This window comes from Cydia pomonella, chromosome 26 (genome assembly GCF_033807575.1).
Source record: "Cydia pomonella isolate Wapato2018A chromosome 26, ilCydPomo1, whole genome shotgun sequence".
Taxonomy (NCBI): domain Eukaryota; kingdom Metazoa; phylum Arthropoda; class Insecta; order Lepidoptera; family Tortricidae; genus Cydia; species Cydia pomonella.
In genome coordinates, this window is record NC_084728.1 from 4189049 (window position 1) to 4216908 (window position 27860).

Sequence of the window (27860 nt, forward strand, 5' to 3'; positions counted from 1 at the left end):
TTCTTTATCAACACATAACAACAGGCGGTCTCATCGCTAAGAAGCGATCTCTTCCAGACAACCTTTGGCTATAATTAGATAAGATACATGAATTTTGATAACCCTAAATAGCCGAAAGGGATAGTTCCATACATTAGAAAGGGACAACATGATTCGGCCCTGAATTGCTGTCAAACTTCGGCTTTGTACGTTTTCTTTCTGTACGGGCTCACACCTCGTACACAAATGTGTCAGATACGCAGTGTTGGCAGGCGTATGATAATTATCGTACACATACGATAATTTGGGCTCCGGTACGTTGTACGTTCCAAAGAGCATTGTCGTACGCAAATGTACGATAATTTCAGCCCTTAGACGATGGCACCAAAAATTGAAGCAAATTATGACACTTTCCTTGAGATATAGGCTACAATTAGCACCTTTTAGGTGTTTGGCTCCTTGATTTACGTCAAAAATGTCGAAATTTCCTGTTAATCGTTTGGATCTATCACAAAAATACTCAAATATAAAACAGATTTTTGCGCAATTTAGACTTAAATTGCATTTTTGTTTCATTGTACATTGGAAATGTAAGCTTATCTTGCAAGAAATTTTGGGAGTAGTGCCTTTTTGACAGGCGTACGATAATTTTTTCATCGGTACGTTAATTTTGACAATCAAATACGATAATTCTCTTCCGCTTACCTGACAACACTGCAGATACGTATCTTAATAATAATTAGCCTCTTGACTCAGTTTTACTTTTTGGACACGGGAAAATGATAAGAATCGTACAAGCTTACAACTAAGCTATGGGAACGGTAAACATGTAGGTATTTTATTGTTATGAAAAATAATAGTCTCTAATTAAAAGCGTATAACAATGCGATATACACCGTGTTTTTTTTTATTTGCGTTAATTTCAAGGGTGCATTGCTGAGCTTAAATTAAGTAACTTTCTCAAAGACACCGGTATTCTAATTAACTCCATTTCGGAGATAATCAATATTTTATTTTTATCTTATAAAGCCCTTACGAGTGTGTACACTTACCTTAGGGCCCGTTCACATATTGATTAGTGTTTAGTACGGGTTAATACATTTGTTACTAAACGTAAGTACTATCTCGGACGATCGATGTTCGAAATGACATTGACATGTCACAGTTTTCAATTGTTTGATTGAGATAAATGTAATGCCAGTGCAACAACAACGCCATATGTAACATTTAATTACTTTTTATGACAAAAAATGTTAAAAAAAAATATGAAAAAAAATTTTTTTTTTGGAATATTATCTATGTCATGTAGTTTCCTTAAACGGACTTAACAATACCCCGAAGTTAACGCAATTCAATAAAAACACGGTGTATATGCGATCTCTAGCACCAAATGTATCAAAGTATCCTGCCTCTGCCTAGCCAGCGAGCGGCACTCAACCTTTTTTTGAAGGCCACAAAGACGGGCGTGTCTTGTCTTGTAGCTGTTGTAGCCTCGGGTTGCAAGATTTTGACGTTTTTGACGATTTTGAAGAATTTGACGTTTGGACCTGGCGGGCTACCAAAAAAAACCCCGTCGGGCCGCAGGTTGAGTAGGTACCTATTATTCAACATATGTCAAGTATTTGCGGTAGAAACCCTACGTTGGCTTGGGGTCAGCCCTCGTACGTTTTCGCCACAAAAATCTATTTTGTGTTGTCACTGCATCTACATTATTCACTTTAAGGTCTTTTTAGATGGTGCTTTTCCAGGTGGCGGCCATTTGCATTACTGTAGGGCTAATATGGTCGGGTCGGCTCTTTATCATTTGTCACCATGCCTGTCACATTCTAAGTCCTTGTTGCTGTCATTAGACTATGTACAAACTGAAAGCATCTTACCCTGATTTACTCACACACACACACACACACACACACACACACACACACACATCTACACAAAAAAAATATATATGTAAAATAAATTGCGTTGTATTCTTATTAGAATGGCATTTGTTTTATAATATTAAAACAAGCCTTAATTATCTACTTTAAAGTCTAAAATGAAAATGGTTAATGTCTTAATAGTTACTATTATGTTTGGGAGAGGACACTGACTTCTGTAACACAGGTTTTTACCTAGCTCAGAAGTCAGGGACTTCAACACTAAAATGTACTTACCTTAATGCCAATAAAAATTTATTTTATTTTTATTTTATTTATTTATTCTATCAAGTATATAAGTGCGAAAGTGACGCATGACATGACATGTGATAAAAATGCGACCATGATAACGCTGCTGCTCTCGTCATATGGCCCTCGTCTAGCCTCATGACGTGCCCATACCACCGCAAGCGATTTTCTCGCAGTTTGTCCTCAATTTTTGTGACCTTGAATGTTCCTCTAACATATTCGTTTCTTATCCTGTCCAATCTCGTAGCTCCTCCGGCCCAACGTAACATTTTCATTTCGGTAACGTGCATCCTTTGCTCTTCTTCCTTTCTCATTGGCCAGCATTCCGATCCGTACATTGTCCGTGGAGTAGAGATGCTCATACCCTGTCCCAAAGTTTAAAAAAAGATTACATGAGACTTCGAGTGGTCCTAGGGCTGCCTCGTTCCTAGGCCAAAGAATAGGCATTGCCATCTAGCGAGGGAATGTAGCTAGCCTTATGGACACCCTTCCGCAGGTGACGGACCTGGGGGACTTTTCTTTAATTTGTTACTCCGTAACTTTTATTTTCACTTTAATTTGTTAGATTTAGATTTAATGTATTTAGTTTATATACGTTTTATAACTGTTTATTATTTTTCTGTTATAAACTCATGAAATAAAAGTAAAAATATTTTTTTTATAGATAAGAAATTTGTTGTAACAAACATTTTGTGTATGCTGATGGTAATTTTCGGTTTTCGACCGCATCACAGGGGGTTAATGATATAATAAATAATAATAATAAAATAGCTTTTTTTTCACATTACATAAAACAGATACATTACATTTTTTTTTATACTACGTCGGTGGCAAACAAGCATACGGCCCGCCTGATCGTAAGCAGTCTCCGTAGCCTATATACGCCTGCAACTCCAGAGTAATAGTAATTATATACTATTGTGTACATTACACAATAGTATATAATTATATTAATCTAACGTGGATCCCCTGTGGGCCTTCTCACACTTTCTCCATTTGTGTCTACTTTGGGCTGACCTTAGCCAGTCTAAGATGCCTGCTACTGAGATGATGTCTTCTGTCCATCTCTTTTTAGGGTTCCGTACCCAAATGGTCAAACGGGACCCTATTACTGAGACTTCGCTGTCTGTCTGCCCGTCTGTCACCAGGCTGTATCTCATGAACCGTGATAGTTAGCCAGTTGAAATTTCTACAGATTATGTGTTTCTGTTGCCGCTATAACAACAAATACTATAAACAGAATAAAATTAATATTTAAGGGGGGCTCCCATACAACAAACATATTTTTTTTGCCGTTTTTATAAATAATAGTACGGAACCCTTAGTGCTCGAGTCCGACTCGCACTTGGCTGGTTTTTTTATTTATGATATGTCTGTAGATAATTATGTAGATTAAACAACTGATAATGTAAATGATGCAATGCAAGGGAGATAAATCCTCGACCTCGATATTCTAAGTCTTTAAGTAGCAGTGGCGGCGCGTCACAAATATTTGTACCTATTTGTATTTGGAAAAATATTATATTTGAATTTTTGAACCCGGACATATTTTGCTTTCCTTTTCTCCATGAACCGATCCTGAAAGTACTCACCGGGCTGAAATTAGACAAGCCGGTGGGAATCGAGTTCTTTGAGCGATCCGCCACTGTTAAGTAGGTACTTTTTTACAGTTCATGACAGAATCGATTATCGTGATATTGTTGTGGTATCACGAAATGGGCCATCTATTTTTACGAGGACACAAAAGATCTATGGTCACGATCATAAAATATTGTACCTATAGTGCACCTCACTACACTTTTGATGATCAGCTAGGAAATTACTCATAATATGAGTAATACGACATTCAATAAGTTTTTGGCTAAAATTTAATTTTTGGTACAAGCTTTTATTATGACTGTACTTTTTTTCCACAGGCAACTAATACTCATTAAAACCATTCTAAAAACCTCAAACACAATTAGGTTGCGTTGTTTTATCACAGAGTTCCTATGGCTACCTCCTGTCTCCATCATCAGATCAGCTTGATAGTACCATAATATTGCATTGTCACCCGACTTACATATGTATGCAAATTTTCAGCTTCATCGGAAATCGGGAAGTGGGTCAAATTTAACTTGCAAGATTTGTCCCATACATACTAAGAGGGGAAGTGTAATATAAAAGCTAGTAATAGTTATTTACAGTACATATGGTGCTAATTTACAGCACTAGTGCGAAAATTGGCATATTACGTTACTGTGTCGGACATTTAAAGGGCCATATGTACTGTAAAACATTGTACGATACATGTGCGAATAGGTAATTCGCAACTCGTGTCGATTTAAAACACTCCCTTCGGTCGTGTTTTAATTTATCGCCACTCGTTTCGAATTTCCTATTTTTCGCACTTGCGATACAAGTTCGAAAAATAGGAAATACATAACGAGTGGCGATAAATTAAAACACGAACGAAGGGAGTGTTTTAAATCGACACGAGTTGCGAATTACCTATTCGCACATGTATCGTACAAAGTTTTACAGTACATATGGCTATGGCTCTTTAAAGTTTCGACATAGTTACATAATGTGCTAATTTATGCACTAGTGCGGAATAGTAGCACCATATGTACTGTAAAAGTTATACAGTTCGCGTCATCCACGATGACGCGCAGATTTGTCAAATCTAACCTTTAATAACATGACATTACGAGTGAAGGTACGCGTTTTCGTGAATGACATGATCTATACCTACTATATCTACAGAGTGCACCATGTGAAACAAACAAAAAACCGGACATGTGCGAGTCTGACTCGCCCACCGAGGGTTCTATACTTTTTAATTAGTATTTATTCTTATAGCGGCAACAGAAATACATCATCTGTGAAAATTTCAGCTGTCTAGCTATCACGGTTCGTGAGATACAGCCTGGTGACAGACGGACAGACCCTTACCCTTTGGGTCCGAAACCCTAAAATGGATAGAGAAACAAATTGAATGTTTTTTAGGGTTCTGTAGTAAACTAGGAACCCTTATAGTTTCGCCATGTCCGTCTGTCTGTCTGTCTGTCTGTCCGAGGCTTTGCTCCGTGGTCGTTAGTGCTAGAAAGCTGAAATTTGGCATGGATATATAAATCAATAAAGCCGACAAAGTCGTACAATAAAATCTAAAAATTTATATTTTATTTAGGGTACCTCCCCTACACGTAAAGTTAATTTTAATATAATAAATAAATATCGCTTATGGACAATGAGCTTCTATCGTCTACCGTGAAGATAACAGACAGACAGACGGACAGAGTAACTTTATTTCGCTTTTATTTCAAGTAGGGACATTCAATAAAATCATAAAATGACAACATGTCTTTACTTCATCGTAAAACATGTCAAAAGCCGAGAACGATCCATTGTGTGAACATTATTTAACATTTGACCCCCTGTCCATTGAGAGAGCGAATTAACATTAATTAACATGAATGTGCAACGCGTTGTGTCATTTCAACTGTGTGCAGAGTATTTATAAGGTTATACGTACTTATATGGTTACTTACCGTTTACTAATTATCTTGTATAGTTCAGAGACGTATACTTATACGGGGGGGAGGGATCAGGGGGATTTTGCCGCCGCCCGAAAAATCTTGATTGCAACGAGTACCGAGTTTTTCTGCGTAATTTGTATGAGTGTAAACAAGGGTACATAAACATATATGTTAGGTCATAGGTACCGAGCAATATTTACCATGGGACCCCCAACATAGCGAGCAAAAAGCTGTTTACTAAGTATTACATTTTATCTAATCAGATTTTGAAGATTCTATCGGAGACTCTAAAACTTATTCGCGATTTTAAGGTTGGTCTCGTAGTAAAAGTTGCTCAGTATCATCTATAATATTTACTTCACACATAAAGTTAAAAAAAAAACCCGCAGTTTAATTATTTACCCCGAACTGAAGAAGAGTAACTTCTTGCGCAACCGGTACGGTTCGCGCATGGTCCAGTAACCCCCGCGCGGTTCAGTGGGTACACCGCTTACACCTAATCCTCCCCGGGGGTTCAACGCTCTTCCAAACCTGATTATTTGATATTTGCATGAGAGCACACAATAGTCTACAGTGATTTCTTTGTCTAATTTAAAATTATGGTGATTAGAATCTAATTTGTTTAATCTAAAAATCTAAATAGGACATTTTTACCCTGCCAGATAACATACTCTAAAGCAGGGGTCACCAATTAGTTTTTTCGGGGTCCGGTTTTTAAAAATAAAGTTACCATCGCGGTCCGTTTCTACTTGAGCTCATTATTTAAATAAGTAAAAACATAATATAGGTCGGCGGTCCGGTTCCCGGACCGCGGTCTGCCATTTGGGTCCCCTGTTATAAACACTAAAGCGCCAATTACATCCACACTTGCCGATTTCGGGCCCGAAATCATTCCCGATTTCGGACCTGATAATCGACAATTTCAAATATTGTAAACGATGTGCTGGTATTTGGTGAAACGGAAAAATATTATTTCTCGGGCCCAAAATCGGGTCTGATATTAGGCCTGATAAAGTGTGGGTGTAATTGGCACTTAAAGCAAACAGGGCGGCTACCGGGAAAATCGAAATTCGGCAATTGCGGGCATTTTTCTCTGTCACTCTAATGGCGTCTTACTAAGAGTAAAAGAGAAAGATCCCCGCAATTTGCGAATTTCGGTTTTCGCGGTAGGCCCCCAGTATAGACTAAACTAAAGCCTTCGAGCAACATCGGCTTCCGACAGTAAGGGAGGAGCCTAAGCGATATCTTACCATACAAATCTTTCTGCCATTTTTGCGGGGGGAAACGGCGCAGACAGTCGCACTTCTCACTCACTACATACAAAATCCAATCTGTAATGACGACACACGTCAAAGACAAATCTTGCACACCTCGATCTCTTTTTGTGTATGGACGAGTCACAATCACAACATGCACCGACATAGTTGTGCCAATGCTTTGGCAGAGGGGAAATAGTATGAATGCCGTCTCCCTTCCCTGTGTTGCTCGAAGACTAAAGCCATTAAAATATCATTAAAGGTAGAATTAGACCACGACAGGGTGGAATACCATCCTAAGGACCACCGCTAGAAAACTTGCTTTTAAATATATAATAATTTTTAAGAAAAAAAAAGACTTCATTGAGGGCGACCGGTGAAAGAAGGATTATTGTTGATTTTGGATTTCATACAATCAAATTAAAAAGACAGCGTCCTACGCCTAATTATGTAAAAGGTTAGTCACTGCACCCACCTTGACACATTTCAGATTTGCTGGTTGACAGCCGCCGCAGCCGAAAGGGGGAAGCGGCCTCTCATACCCCCTAACGGGAGGTATCGAACGACATCCAGTCATCATCATCATCATTTATTGAATGCCAACCATGGTATTACAAGGTGTTCACATATAAAAAAAAATGTGTTTGATACTTTTCTATATGCATGACATTTACCTATTATTATTATTATTCTTTTTTATAATTATTATTGACTTTTTTTATATAGGTAATACTTTTTTTTTATTCTGACATTGTTATACTTTTATTCTTAATTGGTTTTAATGACATGCATACTGAGAGTCCAAGTATTGTACGCCAAATTCTGGCTGATTGTGATGTAACAAAATACTAACCCTACCACCATTTATAACCACTCACATTCAAACAATAAATAATTTGTATTTGTATATAATAATAACAATTATGAAGTACAGCATGGACCCTGATAGGGCGAGACAAATCTTAAAAATATAACTTAACCTAGACAAACAATAATACAATTTTCGATAGGTATTCAAATATATCATAAAAATAGTTCAGTCTAATATCGTATTTTATCTATATTTAATTTATATCGTGAAAAATTTTTTTTGGACGCAATAAATGTGTAATTTACACTTAAAACTAATACATATTTTCCGATCCGTCGTTCATATATTCTTCGAGAGTGTAAAAAGCTATAGATATTAAATATTGTTTTAGTTTTGTAACAAAAGTCGTGTACTTCTCTGCAGCTACTATATAACTAGGTAACTTGTTGTAGACTTTCATCGACATGGAATGCGGTCCGTTCGAGATCATTCTGACCCCGACCCTGAGTCCCGACTCCAACACCTCTGATGGCCTACCGCGAACACCTAAGTTTGCATTCGGCCATCTTTCTCTTTTACTCTAATTTGACAGAGTTAGGTGCTCAAAGTTTACGAACTTTGATTTTCACGTTTTTTTTTTATTTGGGAAAGGACTAGAGTTCATGGTCTAAGATATATAAAAAAAAATGATGTGACATTTGAAATTTTTGACATTGACATTTGAAACTAAATACGAGTCAATAACATGCCAAATGGATCCTGGTTTTTACTTTACAAGTTATTTGTTTAAACATAATAGTGTTAAATAGTACATTACGATACAAGTGCGAAAAATAGGAAATTCGAAACGAGTGGCGATAAATTAAAACACGACCGAAGGGAGTGTTTTAAATCGACACGAGTTGCGAATTACCTATTCGCACATGTATCGTACAACGTTTTACAGTACATATGGCCCTTTAAATGTTCGACACAGTAACATAATATGCTACTTCTCGCACTAGTGCTATAAAGTAGCCCCATATGTACTGTAAAATATTATACCGCATACACCACCTGGCCAATGGAATACGATTTTCCTAAGGAAGGAGCTTGGTAAGCTTTCCTTAAGTCTGCCTTTTAACTGAAACACAATTATTACTATTTATAACCCTAAGTTTATAGCCCTAAGACATAAAATCTTGTCAAGGAAGAGTTCTGTTCCTCTCTTCTTGCTCAATCAAATAATGGGAATTGGGTCTAATTTAACTTGCAAGATTTGACCCGAACAAACATATTTTAAACATTGCAAGTTAGCAAAAAAAAGATACATAACATATACTATAACATACAATTGCCTATATTTATAGGCATTGGCACCAGAGTTGAGTTGCCCATACGACCATAAGACAATATTGTGCTTTAATTCGTTTAATTTCATTCTCCGGCATTAGATCCACCACTATTTTTGGGTGGATCACATTTTATCGTGTTGTTTTTTTTTCTGTTGTCTGAGGCATATATTTGACCCATGTTTGTTCATTTGTATTTTTTTTAATGTAGTGAACCCATCAAAATGAAGGACTGCTGGGTGCGGCTTGAACGTTTACAGAGTACCGAGGACCAAAGCCTAAGACAAGTTGATGATGATGATGATGCAGGTGAGTAATGTAAAGTAAGGCCAACAAAATGATCTAAAACTAAACAATCTTACTGTTAAGGTGGAGTAGGCACAGCCAGCAGAGGTTCTGAAAAATCGCATTCCTCTTTTAGATCATAATACGGTTGGAAAAAATATGAATAACAATCTTGAGGCCATCCTCTAGTAACGATTTGAAACCTGATTAAACAACTTTCGCTCGATGGAAAAATAATCATGAACACATTGTGTTGTATTGTAGTAGGGGCGATTTTCCGCAACTCGACGACTGGCGCCTATTTTGCGTGACAAGGGTTGGCTACTCTTGCCAGCCCAACTCCTCGAGGAATCCAATCAAACCTTTGATGTTGAGTAGGACCTCAGGGAGATCTCTCGGGGATCCGAGATGCCCTGTATGGGGCCACTCCGCTGCATTCCAGCACCACTGTTTCTTCTGTCTCCATGCATCCTCGGCATAGGGGACTGTCTGTGACACCTGTTATGAAAAGATGTTTGTTAAATAGTCCATGACCTGTTATGACACTGGTTACCATACTCAGTCGGACCTTCCCTAGTTGAAGGAATGCCCTTGTGAGCTTTCCGTTGATGCCAGGTATGGCTTCTTTTGCCTGTCTGCATCCAGTCTGGTTGAGCCAGTGTTCTGTGTGTAGTTTCCCTGTACGTGCCAGCACCATTGAGCGTACCTTGCTAAACGGTATCGGAAGAATCGGTTCCGGACCAATCGCCCCCACACCTGATCCTTGCCTGGCAAGCTCGTCCGCAGCATCGTTACCCCGGGATCCACTGTCCCTTGATCCATACACCAGCCACACACACACCGTCCCCCAAATAACGGCCACTAGACCACCCCACCGGTCGGTGGGGAAGCGACCCGCGACAGCCGCCGCAGCCGAAAGGCGGTAGCGGCCCCTCATACCCCCCTGACGGGGGGTATCGACAGATTTCCAGTCCAGTCCCTTGATCCATTGTAAAGTGATCCTATTATTATTATGACATACCTCCATTAGTCATTCGTGGCATTTGTGTATAAGTTTGGATGTAACTATATGGCTATTTAGAGCAATTAAGACTGCTCTACTGTCGGAGAGTATGCGGATGGAGGATCCTACTACTTTCCTTGCAATGATGGCAGCCGCCGCAAAAAAATATAGGTGTATTTTCTGCCGAAAATATGCCAACCCATTTGAGACAGCTAAATGGTTGTGGTACCGACATTTTTGTTCTATCGGACGAAAGTCAAGAAATCAGGTTTCGAATCGATGAACGAATTGGTAGAGAAAGGCTGCAAGATTTCTATTAATATTTTTTGGCAACCGTATGATATGTATGATCTAAAAAACCGGTCAAGTGCGAGTAATAAGTGCTACGATATTTTGAACACTTTTCTGAGTGAATGATTAAACCCAATACAAGTTTTTGCAAAATGGAATAAAAAAGTTAAGCAAAATCAAAAAAATATCAACAACGGCCAGTTTGTTTCTGTGTCTTTAATTTTGTCAAAGTGTCAGTACCTAAAAAAAATGCTTTTTTACCTAATATTTTTTTTATCTTAGATAATAGTTTGAAACATAATAATTTCGCCATATTATTTCCATCTTGGGAGTTAATACTTAATAAATCCCTGACTCCGGATTGCCAATGTACATATATGTCATTTTGGATCATGTCACATAATATACTATTCTTTCAGGATCACTGACTGACTTCACGCTGTCCGTCGAAAATACCGCGAGAAAACGTCGAAAGCAGAAGGAATACTCGTGCTTAATATGCAAAAGAGTGTTTCTTACAAAATATAATTTAAAACATCATGAATACGTTCACACCGGGGAAAAACCTTACTCGTGCATTATTTGTAAGAAAACATTTTCGTTTTTAGGTAATTTAAAGGTACATGAATACACCCATACTGGTGAGAAACGCTACTCCTGCGAAATATGTAAGAAGAAGTTTGTACACGCAAGCTCCTTGAATGCACATAGTAAAATTCATACAAATGTGAGGGCTTATAATTGTGAATTATGTCAGAAAAAGTTTAAAACCTTAGGCGCTTTGAAGAGACATAAACGTATACACTTGGGATTAAACCTGATTCGTGCACGTTGTGTAAAAGAATTATACTAATTTAAGTAATTTTAAAGTACATAAACGTACACATCAGGTTAAAAAAGCTTACACGAGTCTCATAAGTAAAGAAGAGTTTACCCTTTTAGTCAATTTGAAAAATCATGAACTAATACACACGGGAGAAAAGCCCCACGCTCGCGAATGATGTTAGAAAAGTTTCTCAAGCCTACGATATTAAAAAGACATAATGTTGTACATATAGGCAATAAAACTAAACCTTTCTCGTGAGTTATATGTCAGAAGAAGTTAACACAATCAAGATATTTAAAGCCACACGAGCGTGTTCATACTGGGGAAAACCCGTATTCCTGTAAAACGTAAAAAGGAATTCAAAATATCAAGCATTTAAAGACTACATAAACGGACACACTGGAGTGAAATTATATTCTTGCGAAGTATGACGGAAGGAGTTTACATGGTATAGTAGTTTTAAGAGACATGTAAAAATGTATGGGCATTTTCAGGAAAATGTATAGTTTAATAAAAGTACATTTATTCGACAAACATTTTGTTCTTACTCAGACTCACGAGGACTAATGTAATAAAAGAGAAATCGACCAAGAGCGGGCCATGCTCAGTGTAGGGTTCCGTAGTAGGGCTATTAGTAAGTATCATGTACATTACAAGCATAAGGGAGTACCTTAGCAGCGCTTTGTACGTCTTTATACTAAGAAGAGAAGGCTTTTTGCAATAACTCAAAAACGAACCGATAATGTTCGTTATAGTTTTCATTGAAATTATTGACTAAGCTTTTGTTTTACGATTTTTGACATTTTTTTGGGCCCATGGTGCATATTTTTATAGGGGACACATATTGTTTTCCTTCAGAGCGAATATTCACTTAGTCAACTAATGGTTGTTGAAGACGCTTATTCGTTTTGAAAGACCTATCCAACGATACCCCACACCATTGGGTTAAAGTAAAAAAAATATAGTAACATTTTGTATGGGAAGTATTGTAAAAAAAATTTTTTTGGTCTTTTATTTTAACGTTCTGGGGCCATGAGTGATTAATGTATCGAATCCAAATTGTAGCTTTCTAGCACTAACGATCACTGAGCAAAGCCGCGGACGGACAGACAGACGGACATGGCTAAACTATAAGGGTTTCTAGTTGACTACCGTCCGGAACCCTAAAAAAGTGTATGAAATATCGAGTATGGACCGTCATAATACGGGCTCTTTAATTTTTGTATCAAAAATGGTATTGGAAAACGCTTTCTTCTTTTAAATCAATAGTCATTGTAATTCTATGTAGAAATAACCGAATAATTTAAACTTTATCGAAAAAAGTATATGTTATACTTACGGCGTGCTTACGGCTAACGTTAAACCACACTACATTCAATAGTTATATTTGTTTTAACACATTCACTGCCAGACAAAAAACGGCGCACTACCCCAGAAACCGGTGGTCTATAGCTGCGTACAAAATGTGTGTGAATGTGTTAAAAGACATAATGACAGTATACGCTAAGATCTTATTTGTACATAGTATTTTTCACCTGGGCATTGGTTTTATAGAAAAATATAATTATAAGGATTAAGTACTCTGTATCTACAGGTATTTAAATAAAAGTAAACAAAATGTACCCTTAAATAGCTCCTCGAGCCAGTTGAGGGTTGTGAAGGGAAATAAACATGGAAGCATTCTGTCCGCTCAATTATAGCCCAACGTATACTACCCTAAGGTGGGCGGGGCTTACAAACTACTCGATTGGCAACTTCAGTTCGACCGAGATGACAATCGGTGACGGATGGCTAAATCGGTTGATAAGAACATTTTTTTAACAGTTTACGACTTTGTCCCGGTTGCAATGGAAACTGGTGTTCTGAGGCGAAAACTTTAATTAAAAATCTGGGGCAGCGGTTAAGAGAGCGAGGTTGGGGTCCCCGTTCTGGCTCATACCTGGTCCAGCAAATATCACTGGCAGTACAGCGCGGTAATGCGGCCAGTATTTTTGGAACTACTGCGCCGGGTACGTGTCGTCTCGGGGATTAACGGGGAGGCGTAGGTAATGTTAGGTTTTTGAACGAAGCTTGTTGCGGATTTTATCTTGATTTTTGACGAAGCCGGTGGCGGATTATTTATGTAGATTGGACGATGTTTGTTTACCTACGCTTTTGACGAATGCTGTGCTGTGGATTGGGATAATGGTTGTGTTTTAGTACTTATGTACTTTGTCTTCTTCTTCCTCGCGTTGTCCCGACATTTTGCCACGGCTCATGGGAGCCTGGGGTCCGCTTGACAACTAATCCCAGATTTGGCGTAGGCACTAGATTTTTTAGGAAAAGTACTTATGTAATTTGTAATTGATAAAATTGCCTTTTCGTTATTTTAATTTGCACAAAATTATCAACAACTTTGGCCTCTTGTAAAACAAACTGTTGCTCTTGGAACTGAATAATATACTTAAACAAACAGTAAATCGTATTTTAACATTTATTTCAGAACATTATTATGTTATCAATACAATAAATTGCGTCATATTTGACATAATTTGATCTTTTCAGGCTTAAATTAATACTATACATACACAAGGGACACAGTATTGTAAACTAACGTGTCCATTAAAATATAACACAATGCTTTTACTAGAATCTTAGATTTTTGAAGTGTTAGGTTAGAGCACAGCTAATATCTCCAAAGGTTATAAGGTTAAGTTTAATCTATATTTCAATAATAGTTATATTAGGCGGCGGTGTTTAAATATTGACTTTCTCTATTTGTGTTAAAGTAGAAAATCAATTGTTAAACATATATCTAATTTAACATTTTTAAATATTACGGAAAAAAGTGCTTTTAGTTACTTCATACGCCATTACAATCGATGTTTTGAGAACCCTTTGAAACCTAAAATAAACCTATAAAAAAACTAACTCTTTAAAAAATGATTTTCTATTTCTATGAAAGGCGATTTTCATAGAAATAGAAGTCCTCGAAATGCACGAAGTTTGAGTCTGTGCGGAAAGAGAAGGCGTATGTATTGGTTCCCATATGTGGCTTTCCATCAGATAAAGAGTTCTTAAGCATATGGCACATAAGGACGCTTTAGGCATGTGTAAGTATCCACCGTGCAGTAGGGCTAAGATGGTCGGCTCTTTATCATTTATCACCATGCCTGTCACGTTCTAACAAGTAAGTGCGAAAGTGACGGGCATAGTGACAAGTGATAAAAATGGAACCATGCTTCCACCGCTGGTCAGGTCAGGATCACGACGACTCGAATAAAAAGATTCGATTTGTAATGAAGTGTTAGGTATAATCTTCCAAAAGACACTGGTTGATAAGGGTTCTTGTCAAAACGGTTAAATGTAGATGTGGTTAGAGTATGGAGGATGATGAAAAAGTGATTTGAAATATTTGATCAGTACAAAAGGTGGTTTAAATTCAGGTGCTTCTAATAGGGTTGTTTCCATCTACAAATTGCGTAACTTACATTTCTATGTAATAGTTTTCTCAGTAATGTAGGAAACTTTAGGCCTATTTTTAGTTCATTTACTTTAGATATATTTGTAAAAGGCTGTTTGTTTTTCTAAATAAATAAATAAATAAAAAAATCTTAGAGCAGAATTGTATCCCAATAAATTCTTTTGGATTATAAGAACATGTTAAACTACTTTTAGGGGACCTGTAATGACCATATTTTTGTAAATATTGAATTTAAAATATCTTTTGGCACACGTCACGTGACCAAACTCGAAACGTCTTTGAAGATTCTGATGACGTCACAACTCTCGGATTGACACTGTTGACAGTTAGGTGATAAACAACAAATGACAAATGTCAGTTGACAGTTCGTATCTTCTACGTGTGTATGTAGTTATGTGTCAAAAATAAACTAACTGTGACGTCACATAATTTTCAAAGAGCGTTTTGGGCGCGAAATCATATGTCAAAATATATTTTGTTAATTTAACATATTTAAAGCCGTTTTTAGTATAAAAGTTGAATTTTAGGGCAACTTTTAGTTAATATAGAACGTAATACAAGCGTTTCAAAAAATTGAAAACAACGCTATTGGCAGCGATACAGAATATGTGGAGCGCTCCTATTGGTGCTTTGGAAAAGCCTCCGAATACTAGCCGAGCCCGACGGCTGCGTTCAGTTACTGCATTGGGAATATTTTTATATAATAATAAGTTGCATTCGCAACAGCATGGAATGCCACATAGTCCACGATTCTTCTTTTTCCGCACAGACTATTGGGCTGTAACCGCGCGTGTCAGTTGGCGTCTTTCGCGGCCAAAGGGTTAACGAATGTAATGTACAAATTTGCGTTCCTTCATTCTACCGGATATCCAACATTCAAAGCGTCATTTACTCATATTGCATATTGAAAGAATACTCCTTGGTAAGAACCAATCATAGCCGATACAGCGTGCCTGCACTTAATTTTTTTTTAAGTTAATATATCAATCCCTTACGACTTCAGGCCTTCATTTTATTTTGTTGTGAGTGGACACTGACTGACATTTATTAGTGAGATAGAAGACCAGAGAAGATATAGCGGGCCCACTCAATGAGGAAAACTCGAGTAATTTTATCTCACTGACAGGTACTGTTAAACCCCTTTTTATTTCCGTTCTTTCTTCACTATGTTCCTAACATAAAATTTGCATACAAACACACATATTTCTCGTTTAGACGAACTTTTGGCGACGAGGTGCATCTTGGTACTATTGTAAATAAATAATAAATAAATATTATAGGACATTATTACACAAATTGACCAAGTCCCACAGTAAGCTCAATAAGGCTTGTGTTGAGGGTACTTAGACAACGATATATAATATGTAGATATTTATAAATACTTAAATACATAGAAAACACCCATGACTCAGGAACAAATATCCATGCTCACCACACGAATAAATGCCCTTACCAGGATTTGAACCCGGGACCATCAGCTTCGTAGGCAGGGTCACTACCCACTAGGCTAAACCGGTCGGCCGGTCGTATTGTAGATCACCATGCAACCTTGCACGGGCCTTGCTCGTAGATTCAGTTCAATATTAGTACTCAAAATCGAGATCCACCCAAGGGCATTTTGACTGAAAAGAAAATAAAAGTAAATTAAGAAGTTATCTATCTATTGGACATGGATGACAAAGAATCGTTAGGGTAATTTTTTATTTATTTATTATTTTCAGATTTTTCCCTGTAAGTATTTGTAGTGTTAGACGATATTACTTGTCAAATTTCAGTTTTAGGTCAACGGGAAGTACCGTATAAGTTTTGATTGCTTTGAGTGACGAAATATACGTCTTTTACGGCATAAACGGCCGTATAGGTAAAAAACTTAAGTAAGTCACCTGTTGTATGTAGTTGTGACGTGTTCGAATAGACATTTGTTTTGTTTGTGTGTGTCTTTTAAACATGTATTGTCTATTCGAACACGCCACAACCACATACAACAGGTGACTTACTTAAGTTTTTTACCTATATCATCTTTTACGTTAAGTTAGAAGTTTATTTTTTCAAGGGACTGAATATATTAATTTCAACTCGATATCTCCACGAGTTCCAGAGATAAAGGGTCTTGACAGGCAGACGGACGGAACAACTTTGTCTCCAAGAGATAGGGTTCAATTTAGTATATTTTCTGATATCATTTTACCTTAATTAAGCCTTTATAAGACAGAGGGAATATATTTCCCACGTGATTTTGAACTCTGTTTCCAAGAGATAGGGTTCAATTTTGTATAATTTCTGTTAAATTGATATTATACATATTTTTACAATATTAATCGTTCCTTACAAATACTTATTAATAGTAGAATACTCGTATTCTTATGACGTTATTCATAAACGCGTTACTGGCCTGAATTGGCTATGAATCGTTTGTCTTTATCTGTCATTTGGACTTATGTATTTGTTAGAAAGGGATAAACTAAATCAGGCCCGTAAAGTTCTACGAATAAGGGGGTTCTTGATCCTCTCAGGGTTCAGTTTTTCCTTTTGAGCAGGGCCGTATTTAGGGGAGGGCAACCGGGGCTACTGCCCCGGGCCTCCACAAAAGAGGGGCCCCCATAATAGAGAATACGGAAAATTTACCATTTTATTTGGAAAAAATTTGGGGCCAGGGGGCCTCCACTCCTTTATTGCCCGAGGCCTTCAGACCTCTAAATCCGGCATTGCTTTTGAGGTACGGAACCCTACAAGTAGGCATGTAAAAAATAAATAAATATTATAGGACATTATTACACAAATTGACTAAGTCCCACAGTAAGCTCAATAAGGCTTGTGTTGAGGGTACTTAGAAAACGATATATATAATATATAAATATTTATAAATACTTAAATACATAGAAAACACCCATGACTCAGGAACAAATATCCATGCTCATCACACAAAAAAATGCCCTTACCAGGATTTGAACCCGGGACCATCAGCTTCGTAGGCAACGTCACTACCCACTAGGCCAAACCGGTCGTCAAAAAAAATGAAACAATGTGTACCCTCATATCGTAGGGCACTTTGGTCCTCCGGAGCCGCAGGCGCAGCGGGCGCGCGCGCGGCGCCGCGCTGCCCACCAGCGCCGCGGACACCTGCACGCAGCCCTGCACATCTAGGACCTGTTAACAAGAAATAATTATGCTCTTATTCATCAAACTGTGTTAAATTTAGTCCCTTTCCACCCGAAAGTAAAATTCGTGCGCGCGCGTTGTGTGTGCGCGTTTGTGAGTATGAATTTTTTGAAATGATTTTACGCCTAAGCAAAGCTCGGAGCCGGTTTTTTCTTCATACAAAAATATCGGTATTATTACGATATTTTTCGTTCTTTGGTTTATTATTTAATTTCTAATGGGACACTAACAATACGAAGTTGTTACCTAAATACACGATTCAGTCCTACGTTAAGAGTATACACTACAATACAAATATTCTTTATTGTTCACCAATAAGAAAAGACAATAATGACATACAAATTAAACACACAACTTAGACTATGGTAGACAATGGGCGGTCTTATCGCTAAAGAGCGATCTCTTCCAGACAACCTTAGGGTAGTGGAGGCAAGGTAAAAAAACAAGTAATGTGAGTAGGTGATGCAGCGAGTGATAGAAGTTGAGAAATAATAATACCAAATTATACACATATTGCTATTTATGAGCAAATAGTATAAAAGAAAACATAATAGAATTGGCTACTTGACAGTTTTTTGTAAATAATGTCTAACGATCTTGATGTTCCTGAGGATCAAATGTCTCTATGGGACTCATGGCATTTAAGCAACACAAAGATCAGAAAAAGTCTGACGCTCGCACTCGACGATTCAAATGCCTCTAACAAAATGATAACATGATGTGACGTCACATTATATATAAGTCTGTCCTAAATGTATGGAAGATCAAGGAAATTGCCATTTTGACCCTGAAATATTGCGTTTATGTGTATAGTTGTCATACAATTTATTTTTCATAATGATTGGAATCGGATGGTACCATTTTTTTTTTCTATTTTTGAAGGACAAAAAAAAGTTTTTTTTTGAGACTTTGGAGCCTTGTATTTTTTTATAATGGATGGCTCATTTTCTATCCATTTAGCTAAATTTTGTTATAATATTCAACATGTGTCAAGTATCCAATTAAAAATATTTTAATATAAAGAGCATAAAATAATTATAAACGTAAAAAATAGGTTGCGAGTTTAGCCCAACAGGCTCTTGAGCGCGGTCGCAGGGGCCCATGACAGCCCGATATTTGGCCACTGGGCGAAATCTCACGCGCAACATGCCAACTACGACAAGTAATTAGTTTAATATAATGTAATTAATAATTTTAATTTAATTTATTCGATAATTTTAATGTAATTTAATTGATAATTTTGATTTAATGTAATGAATAATGTTAATTTAATTTATCCGTATTTTTAATTTAATTTAATTCATATTTTAATTTTATTTTTTGTAATTTATATGGAAATATATTGATTGTTTGTTGTTTTGTGTTTTTGTATTATGGATCTTGTCTGAAATAAATGCTTTTTATTTTATTTTATTTATTTTTTATTTTACTTAGGCTTTAATAGTTACCTCTAGATTGGGGCAGTATTTTAAACAGGCTGCAAGGTCGCTGTCTGTAAGCTCAGTGTTCCAAGCCACCCCAAGTTCCGTTAGATTTGGCCCCGCTGAACGACACAGTGTTATAACACTGCTCGCTGTGACACCTGTCAAAAATATAATAGAAAACTGATGTGTATACTGTATAGTCTAAGAATACGAATATCTATCCTATAATTTTAATAACTATTCGTAAGTAAGGATGCATTAATATTGTAAAAAAGCCGCAGAATATTAATTTAACATGATATTAACCCCTTATAAGGCAAAATTATATCAGAAATTATACAAATTGAACCCTATCTCTTAGAAACCATGTTCAAAATCATGTGGGAATTATATTCCCTCTGTTTTATAAAGGGTTAATTTTTGAGGCAAAATGATATTAGAATTAATACAAAATTGAACCCTATCTCGTGGATACAAATTTCAAAATCATGTGGGAAATATATTCCCTCTGGCTTAAACTTACCCGCACAATTCCCAACATCCAAAGTCTTCAACTCCTTACACCCAACAGCGACGTCTTCCAGCCAACCTTCGTGCGAATTATTAATATATCTCCCATAGAAATGCTTTAGCTTACTCAAGTTACTGAGAGCGTCAGAGAATTCACTTCCTACGTTGATTTTTTTGTCGAAAGATACTAATTTTAAGTATTCTAAGTTTGGTGTGTTGCGTAGAAGAAAATGGACATTTCTGTATACCTGAAAGATGAATATTTAAGTTGTATTCAAAATATCCGTCGAAAGGTGGCGCTGTAAATTAAAAAAAAAAATGCTCCGATGTGGAAGCTGGCGTGAGTATTGAAAAGTTGTTTGCAAGTATTTGTTTCTAGGAAATTGCCTAGGAAGGTGAGGTGTAGGGTTAGAGCCGGCATAGCTTTATTTGACGTTCAGAAGCGCATTGTATTGTTGAATGATAGCGGATAGGGTCGACTGTCCCTACTTGTCGCACTGTGAGGGATTGCATTCCCCCATCAGTGTTGTTTTATTTTAAATTAGTGTTTGTTGTACCTACTAACCCCTTAGTTTGTAAGTTCTACTAATGAAAATATGTGTCCATGTGTTACATGTAATAAAAATATTCATTCATTCATTCATTCATTCAATACGCCTACTTGAAAAATATCTTTATCGCTCGGCCGAATATTCGGTTAGGTAAGATCTAAACCGAACATTCGGCAATTTTCAAATTCCGCGTATCTCTTGTAAAAACCCTTCCAAAGTTCCTTTTTCCCACAAAACAATACAGTCGCCATCAGATATATCGGAGCAGCCAAGGTGCCACCAAATATCTGAACACGTCTCTGTTGTCAAGGTTTAGTTATTTTTGAGCACCTCGGCCGCTCCGATATATCTGATGGCGACTGTACAATACACACCTCAACGCTATTAAGAGTCAACTCCAGCTTAGTCAATTCCTCCAAATCCACCGCCGTTCTGAAGAAATCCGTCATCAACAAATAGCAAGCGGATATCGTCAGGGTCTTCAGTTTGGTGTTCTTCGGCTCAGATAGGAACATGCCAGATACGTAGCTTGCGTTGTTTATCACTAGCTCCTCGATGGGGACAACGCATAGGAGCTGGCATATGTATTCGTCTGGTATCTGTAAAAGTATTACGATCAATTTAATTTTTGATATAAGATTTTATTGGGGGTCATCCATTAATTTCATCACACGTATCATATACCCGGGTGGGAGGGGGTCAAGAATATGTGACAAGTTGTGACAAGGGGGAGGGGGAGTCACAAACTTAGTGACGTCACTTTAATTTCATCAGCCACCGAAATTTTATTATATATTTTTAATTCACTGTACAGTTATAGTCTGTATCTTTAGGTATTTGAAAAAAGGTAAACAAACAATTTGTACATTTTCGGGTAGTTTTAATATTTATTGGTTAACCAACCAAATACAAAACCGCCTGGATCTGTCACTGAACGACCTGACTTTAAACCTACATTATTTGATCATGTAATGTTTTCATCTACCCGCAGCTGCCTTAAGGAGCCATTTGAGGGTAGATTTTGTTTACCTTTTTTTAAATACCTAAAGATACAGACCAAATTTTTGGAACGATAATAATTTTTATGCTTTTAATTTTCTTTCCTAATCAGTTTTGGGTTATAAAATTACCAATATTTCTTTTATTAAAAATATTTTGATAATATTAATAATACCTAATTCGATATGCCGATTTCGTTGAAAACAGAATTGCCAATAATGTGACGTCACACTAGGGGGAGGGGTTTTCCAAATGTGACCAAGTATGACAAGGAGGGGAAGGGTTAAAGAAACCTAGAAATTCGTGTGACGTAATTAATGGATGACCCCTTGAGACTGGTTTATTTCAAAAGTCAAACAATTTACCTACTCTTAATACTCACGTTTAAACTCACGTGTTTTTGTCACTCGCGCGACATGATTGGGAGAGCCTTTTCTCAAGCTCTAACAGTGCCTGCCCGAACCGGTTCTCTAGCGCCCGCGCAGCGTGCGACGCGGTGCCCAGCAGTACGCGAAGCACGGCCGTCGTAAACGCTGCTCGCACTGTTAGTGCTTGAGAAAGGAGACCTAGGCTCTCCGAAACATGTCGCGCGAGTGACAAAAAATACGTGAGTTTAAGTAAACCGTAAAATTAGTTTAATGTTAGTATGTCTCACGACAGTTTACAGTCAAAAAGTTAATCTTATCGTAATATTTATATTAAATATGATGTTTTCTGCAGTATTGCAGCGCGATATCCGAACGGTACATTTACATGCAAGAGCTTAGTTATAGATCTATAGGTAAAAACTAAATACATATCGGGTCTGAAGATGGGTTGTAGTTATAAACGCGCAACAAACCTCAATCAATTAATTTTTCGTGTTATGGCTCCATCAAGGTGTTGATGATTCTGCCAATGTCGAGGTTGGATAAGACACGGCTAGTATATGAATCTTATCATATTACGATCATAGACAGTGTTCGGTGGAACGCAACTAGATTAGCTAATAATCGTTTTAATCTATCAAAAATAAAACATGAATGAACTAATTGAGGTTTGTTTGGTTTATGAAGGGGGTAAGAAACGAGTTATGGTTTGTATAATTATTAATTACCGTGCATGTATGCAAAGATATACGTTTCAGGCGTTTGCAGCATTTGAGCTGGTCCAAGGGAAGGTAATATTCTATGCTGCAGAGCTGCAAAAACACTTCTATTGTAATTACAACTTAAAATGGAGTATAGTAGACGTATACCGCAAATCTCGTCGTTTTTAAACACTGGCAACATTTTACCATAAACAAGAATCATAGAGCTGCTTAAGTTTGACGTTTCATTAATTTATGTTTGTTTTAAAATAAATTGCGCCACGCACCACACTGCCGTGACTGAAGATAAAGTACATATTTTTAATTCGTTAATTATGTCGGTAATTTTCATTTTAAAATTTCCTCTTAAATGTCTCATGATTGGTGCCTTTTGGTGCACTATACCTAAGTATTTATATATTTGTAAGTAGACACCTTAGTAATCGGCATTGTAAATTAAATTGCATGTAAGTGCTTGCTATACTCTGTATCTTTTTGGTATTTAAATAAAAGTAAACAAAACCTACCCTCAAATGGCTCCTTAATCCAGTTGAGGGTAGATGAAAACATTACATGATCAAATAATGTAGTTTAAAGTCAGGTCATTCAGTGACAGATCCAGGCGGTTTTGTATTTGGTTGGTTAACCAAGAAATGTTATAACTATCCGAAAATTAAAAATTATTTGTTTACTTTTTTTAAATATAAGTATATAAATAATATTCATTTTAAGAACTTACCAAAAGAATCTCAAGGTTAGGACAATGCCATGTTATAATAGCAATATCAAAGTCAACAATCCTGTCTGTGCCAATAAAAACTATGTTCCCCCCAAGCTTGGTCAGCATGGCTTCGAACCAGCTCTTGCCTGGCTGGTCTTCGCGGTCCAGGGTCAAGTGCCTGCTGTTTGGGTGCCGGTCCCAGCTTAATATGTTGATGATGCAGGGTCTTAGATATTCTACGGAGAGATTTACACCTGGAATCCAAATTCGAAGATTAACTCTTGCATTTCATTATTTATTTAACCTTTATTGCACCTTACAGTACAAAAGGCGCACGGTCTAACGGTCATCCTTAAGGCTAAGCAGAGAGATTGTGGGGTGTGGAGAGTAATTATTCATAAAACTCTTTCTAATAAACCAAACACAAATATCGAAATGACAGATTTTAATACGCCATCTAGTGACAAAATCTTAAGACTACAATTACCTTCGTATATTCTATCATACGGTCCCTCCAACTCCGACTGACGCGCTCAGATCTGATCATTTCTTCTACTGGTACATAACAACATTATGTACTCAAAAACTACATATACTTACATTTGTTAACATGGAAACTAAGAGCCGGACAACAAATCCAGCCTTATTAATCTTTACCCAAAACACGACAAATCTAAAACCCTGTCCAATAGGTATATCACAGAAAAACTACGATAGCGCAATGCAGTGAACGTTAAAGCGCCACCTAGTGGGTAATTTTATAAATTGTCAAGCACCTTGCATATATTCTATCATGCGGTCCCGCCATCTCCGACTGACGCGCTCGGATCTGATTATTTCTTCAACCGGCACATAGCCAAGGATTTCGCGCCAGCAATCGGCGTTGAGCATGTCTAGGATTGTGTATTGGTAGTCTGAAACCTGAAAAAATAGATTGTGGGCATCCACTCGCTAGCGTGGGTGCACAGAGCGGGCGCACGCACGAAGTTGCCATGTAATGTAATATTAATAGCAGAACCGCTAAATAATAATTGTTTATTGCTGAAGAGAATTCTATTAATTTACTTACATCATGATTTGCTGCCATTTTCTTCTGCTTTTTTTCACTTTATTGTTATCTGTATGTAAGTGTTCTTCAGTTTTTACTAACTTCTCTATGTGACCATGCTTTCTGTTTATTGGTTTCTTGGGAAAACTGTAATGTATTAAAAGTTAGGTCTATAGAAAAATTAGAAGAAAAAAAAGTTTAAAATAACACCGCTCATTATTATAGCCATATCTTCTACCTAGCATTTTGGCTAGTGGTAATTATTTATTTTAAGATTATTATAATGTAATTTTTACTTAGGTATAGTTCATGTGTCATTCACGATGACGCGCCGATTTGTCAAATCTAACCTGTAATAACATGACATTGCGAGTCAAGGCACATGTCTTCGTAAATGACACAATCTATATTGGCTGTTGCTTTTATAAATGTTGCAGTGTATTTTTCATGTAACTATATGATGTCATTGTAAATGTTGTAAATACTTGTTAAAGAGCCCTTTAGGCCTACTTGCAGATTTTTTTTTGACTTTCGGTATCCGTGGTACTTCATTAAAAATGTTCCAAGATTACCTATCTAACCGCACCCAATCCGTTAAGCTTAATAATTTCATAAGTGCCGAAGAAACTATAGACTACGGAGTGCCTCAAGGCAGCATTTTGGGGCCCACGCTGTTCCAGATTTATGTAAATCAACTGTGTCAACTGTCCCTGGAAAACTGTAGAATCATTGCCTATGCCGATGATACGGCCTTACTATTCCATGGCTCCGATTGGGCTGAGGCGAAAATGCATGCAGAAAATGGCCTAAAAATTGTAATGCAATGGCTAAAGGCTAATCTGCTGACTCTTAACTTAGACAAAACAAAATTCATTCCATTCGCAATTACTAGTCCGTCACTGCCCGTACCATCGTTTACCATAAAATGTCACATTTGTCAGTCACCCTCTCCTAACTGTCTTTGCTCTTCCCTTACCCAAGTTCCAACCATAAAATACCTTGGTGTCACTCTTGACCAAAAATTAGATTGGCATACCCACATAGACTCCCTGATTTCCCGTGTCAGGAAACTGATGTACGTTTTTAAAAAACTTCGCTGCTCGGCTAGTCATAGTATTATAATGATGGCGTATAAGTCCCTCTGTCAGTCTCTTATCACCTACTGTATCCCATTATGGGGAGCCGCCGGTAAAACAGCAATGCTCAAGCTGGAGCGCGCTCAAAGAGCAGTGCTAAAGGTCGCAACATCAAAACCTTATAGATACCCAACAGCCAAACTATATGCCGAATGTAATGTTCTGTCTGTTAGACAATTGTACATTCTCCGTGCCATCCTACGCAGACATCGATGTCTTCCTCTATCTACGACAGGTCTTAAAAAACGTCTTAAACAAACTGTCTGTCCAGTAGAACTCCAGCGAACAGTCTTTGCAAGTCGCCAATTTCTAGCAATGAGTGCAAGAATTTACAATAAAATTAACAAACGGCTAGATATCTATAAATTAAACCGCTACGACTGCAAATCTAAGTTACTAACCTGGCTCCAAACACAAACTTACCAGGAAACTGAAAGCCTTTTATGCTGCCAAAAATAAATCTACCCTGACAAACCCTTTACACATAATATATAAATAACTTCTCAATATAAATTGTATTAAAGTAAACCAAAGTAGATATAAATTTTGTCACATTATATTAAAACTGAAATATTGTTTTTTTTTTTTCTTCATACTTATTGTAGGTATACTGTACTGTACACTTTTTTCTCTGTTATAATAGATTTTATTTCTGCTGCCACTACTGTGTAACCTTTAGCGGAGGAATCGCTGACTCCCGAGTCACAGGCTCAGTTCAGGCTCAGGCAGGCTAGTTCGGGAGACAAAAGCTGGACCCTGGTGAAACCATTACAAACCTAATTATAAGTTTCTCTGTATCTAGTATAATATCGACACTCTATACTGTGTTAGGTTTTTAAGTGAATAAAGATTTATTATTATTATTATTAGCCACCACACACTAAAATATCATGTGTCTCCCTGTGCAAACTAATACCAATAATGAATCAGGCACCAATTACAAAACAAGTGACTATCATCTGTCCGTGTAGCCAACGTTACAATCGTTAACACTCCATAGCACGGTCATCTCTCTCTTCCATGTTAGTGCGACTGTGACAGTTGCATTTCATTCGCCACAGAGCGTTGGCTACGCGGGCTGGCCTTCCATCGCAACCCAAAGAGAAAGTAGGCACCAACCCTTTTTGGCATTAAGTACCATAAATGATTTATAAAATAAATAAATGCTGCGGAGTCTTAATACACATAGTTGTACTACTGGGCTGTAGTGTGTGGTTTTACAGTATAGTAGCCCGAATATCTCATGTTGTATTTCCTTCATTGGCAAATAAAAAATGATATATCTTACAAAAGTGTTCAAAAAGTCTTGGCGTGTTAATTTTAAAATGTATGTCACGAAGATGATTAGAAATTAACAAAAAAGTACATAAACTGGTACTTACTTGACTCTTAACTTGTATATATTGCCCTTTACATTGTATGACCTTAATAGTGCTTTTAACTTGGTATCATGATGACATAAACTGATGTTCTCTAAAAAAGAGAAGTAGAATATAAGTAGTTATTATAATCCTACATCTCGTAAAGAGTGGCTTGGTTCTCACTCAAGAAACACTGTACACGATTAGTACGACTAATTAAAACAATTGAGTTATGATTATGTAGACGGCGAAAACATCACAACACAACAAACAACGGATTACGAAAGCAAAGATGTTCGATTTGGGTCCGTTCTGAAACTATGTATCTCAGCAACGATCAGATATTTCGCTGAGAGCGCTCTGAATAAACACATGGTTTTGCGAAGAAGAAAAAGAAACAATCTTAACCCCAATATTAGATCATTTTAGTTTCACTAAATTTAATAATTGTTGGTATACATTTTATTTACAATACTTCAAAATCATTAAAGAAATGTTAGTGGACTGAACTACATACAAGTTTCGAACGTACTCTATTAACGTCAAAAATGTCACTGTCAAGATGGTCAGTCACCTTGCCTCCTTGCCCGGCGTTATTCATATTTCTTTGCAGATCGGATACTCCACCGAACACTGTCTATGACCGTAATAAGATTCAAATATTAGCCGTGTCTTATCCAACCTCGTCATTGGCAGAATCATCAACACCTTGATGGAGCCATAACACGAAAAATTTATTGATTGGCGTTATTCATTTATTACTACTATTGTATTTTATTAGTGCCTCAAATAATTTAGAAATTAAATAAATTGGAAGTAAAGACGAAAAATAAGAGCGAGAGAGATGAGATTTTTATAAATATGATATAAGTAGTAGGTATTTTAAAATATAGGTATACATGTGTTAAAAACTATATATATAGAACCAAGTGCGTGGTAAAGGAACTAAAT

General features: G+C 37.0%; 2 protein-coding genes across 5 annotated transcripts; one reads left to right on the forward strand and one right to left on the reverse strand.

The window, feature by feature from the left end:
* The first annotated feature begins 8063 nt into the window (after window positions 1-8063).
* LOC133532018 (putative zinc finger protein 702) lies at window positions 8064-12002 on the forward strand. 3 transcript variants are annotated; one of them, XM_061870506.1, is made up of 4 exons: window positions 8064-8509; window positions 8679-8827; window positions 9275-9372; window positions 11062-12002. In XM_061870506.1, exons 2-4 carry the CDS (start codon window positions 8796-8798, stop codon window positions 11493-11495), a joined length of 564 nt encoding a protein of 187 aa, XP_061726490.1. In that variant the 5' UTR covers window positions 8064-8509; window positions 8679-8795; the 3' UTR covers window positions 11496-12002. The 3 variants fall into 3 exon arrangements, with proteins under 3 accessions (XP_061726490.1, XP_061726491.1, XP_061726488.1); XM_061870507.1 differs by having other exon boundaries at window positions 8064-8494; XM_061870504.1 differs by having other exon boundaries at window positions 8064-8827.
* Window positions 12003-13927: 1925 nt separating this feature from the next.
* Window positions 13928-27493, reverse strand: LOC133532008 (uncharacterized). Of its 2 annotated transcripts, none has more exons than XM_061870487.1 (10): window positions 26931-27493; window positions 24434-24559; window positions 24141-24285; window positions 23383-23618; window positions 22671-22754; window positions 20950-21174; window positions 20038-20272; window positions 19539-19672; window positions 17962-18078; window positions 13928-16553 (listed from the first exon to the last, which is right to left on the reverse strand). In XM_061870487.1, the coding sequence occupies exons 2-10, from the start codon at window positions 24449-24451 to the stop codon at window positions 16515-16517; spliced, it is 1233 nt and encodes a 410-aa protein (XP_061726471.1). In that variant the 5' UTR covers window positions 24452-24559; window positions 26931-27493; the 3' UTR covers window positions 13928-16514. The 2 variants fall into 2 exon arrangements, with proteins under 2 accessions (XP_061726471.1, XP_061726470.1); XM_061870486.1 differs by having other exon boundaries at window positions 24141-24315.
* Window positions 27494-27860: the final 367 nt, after the last annotated feature.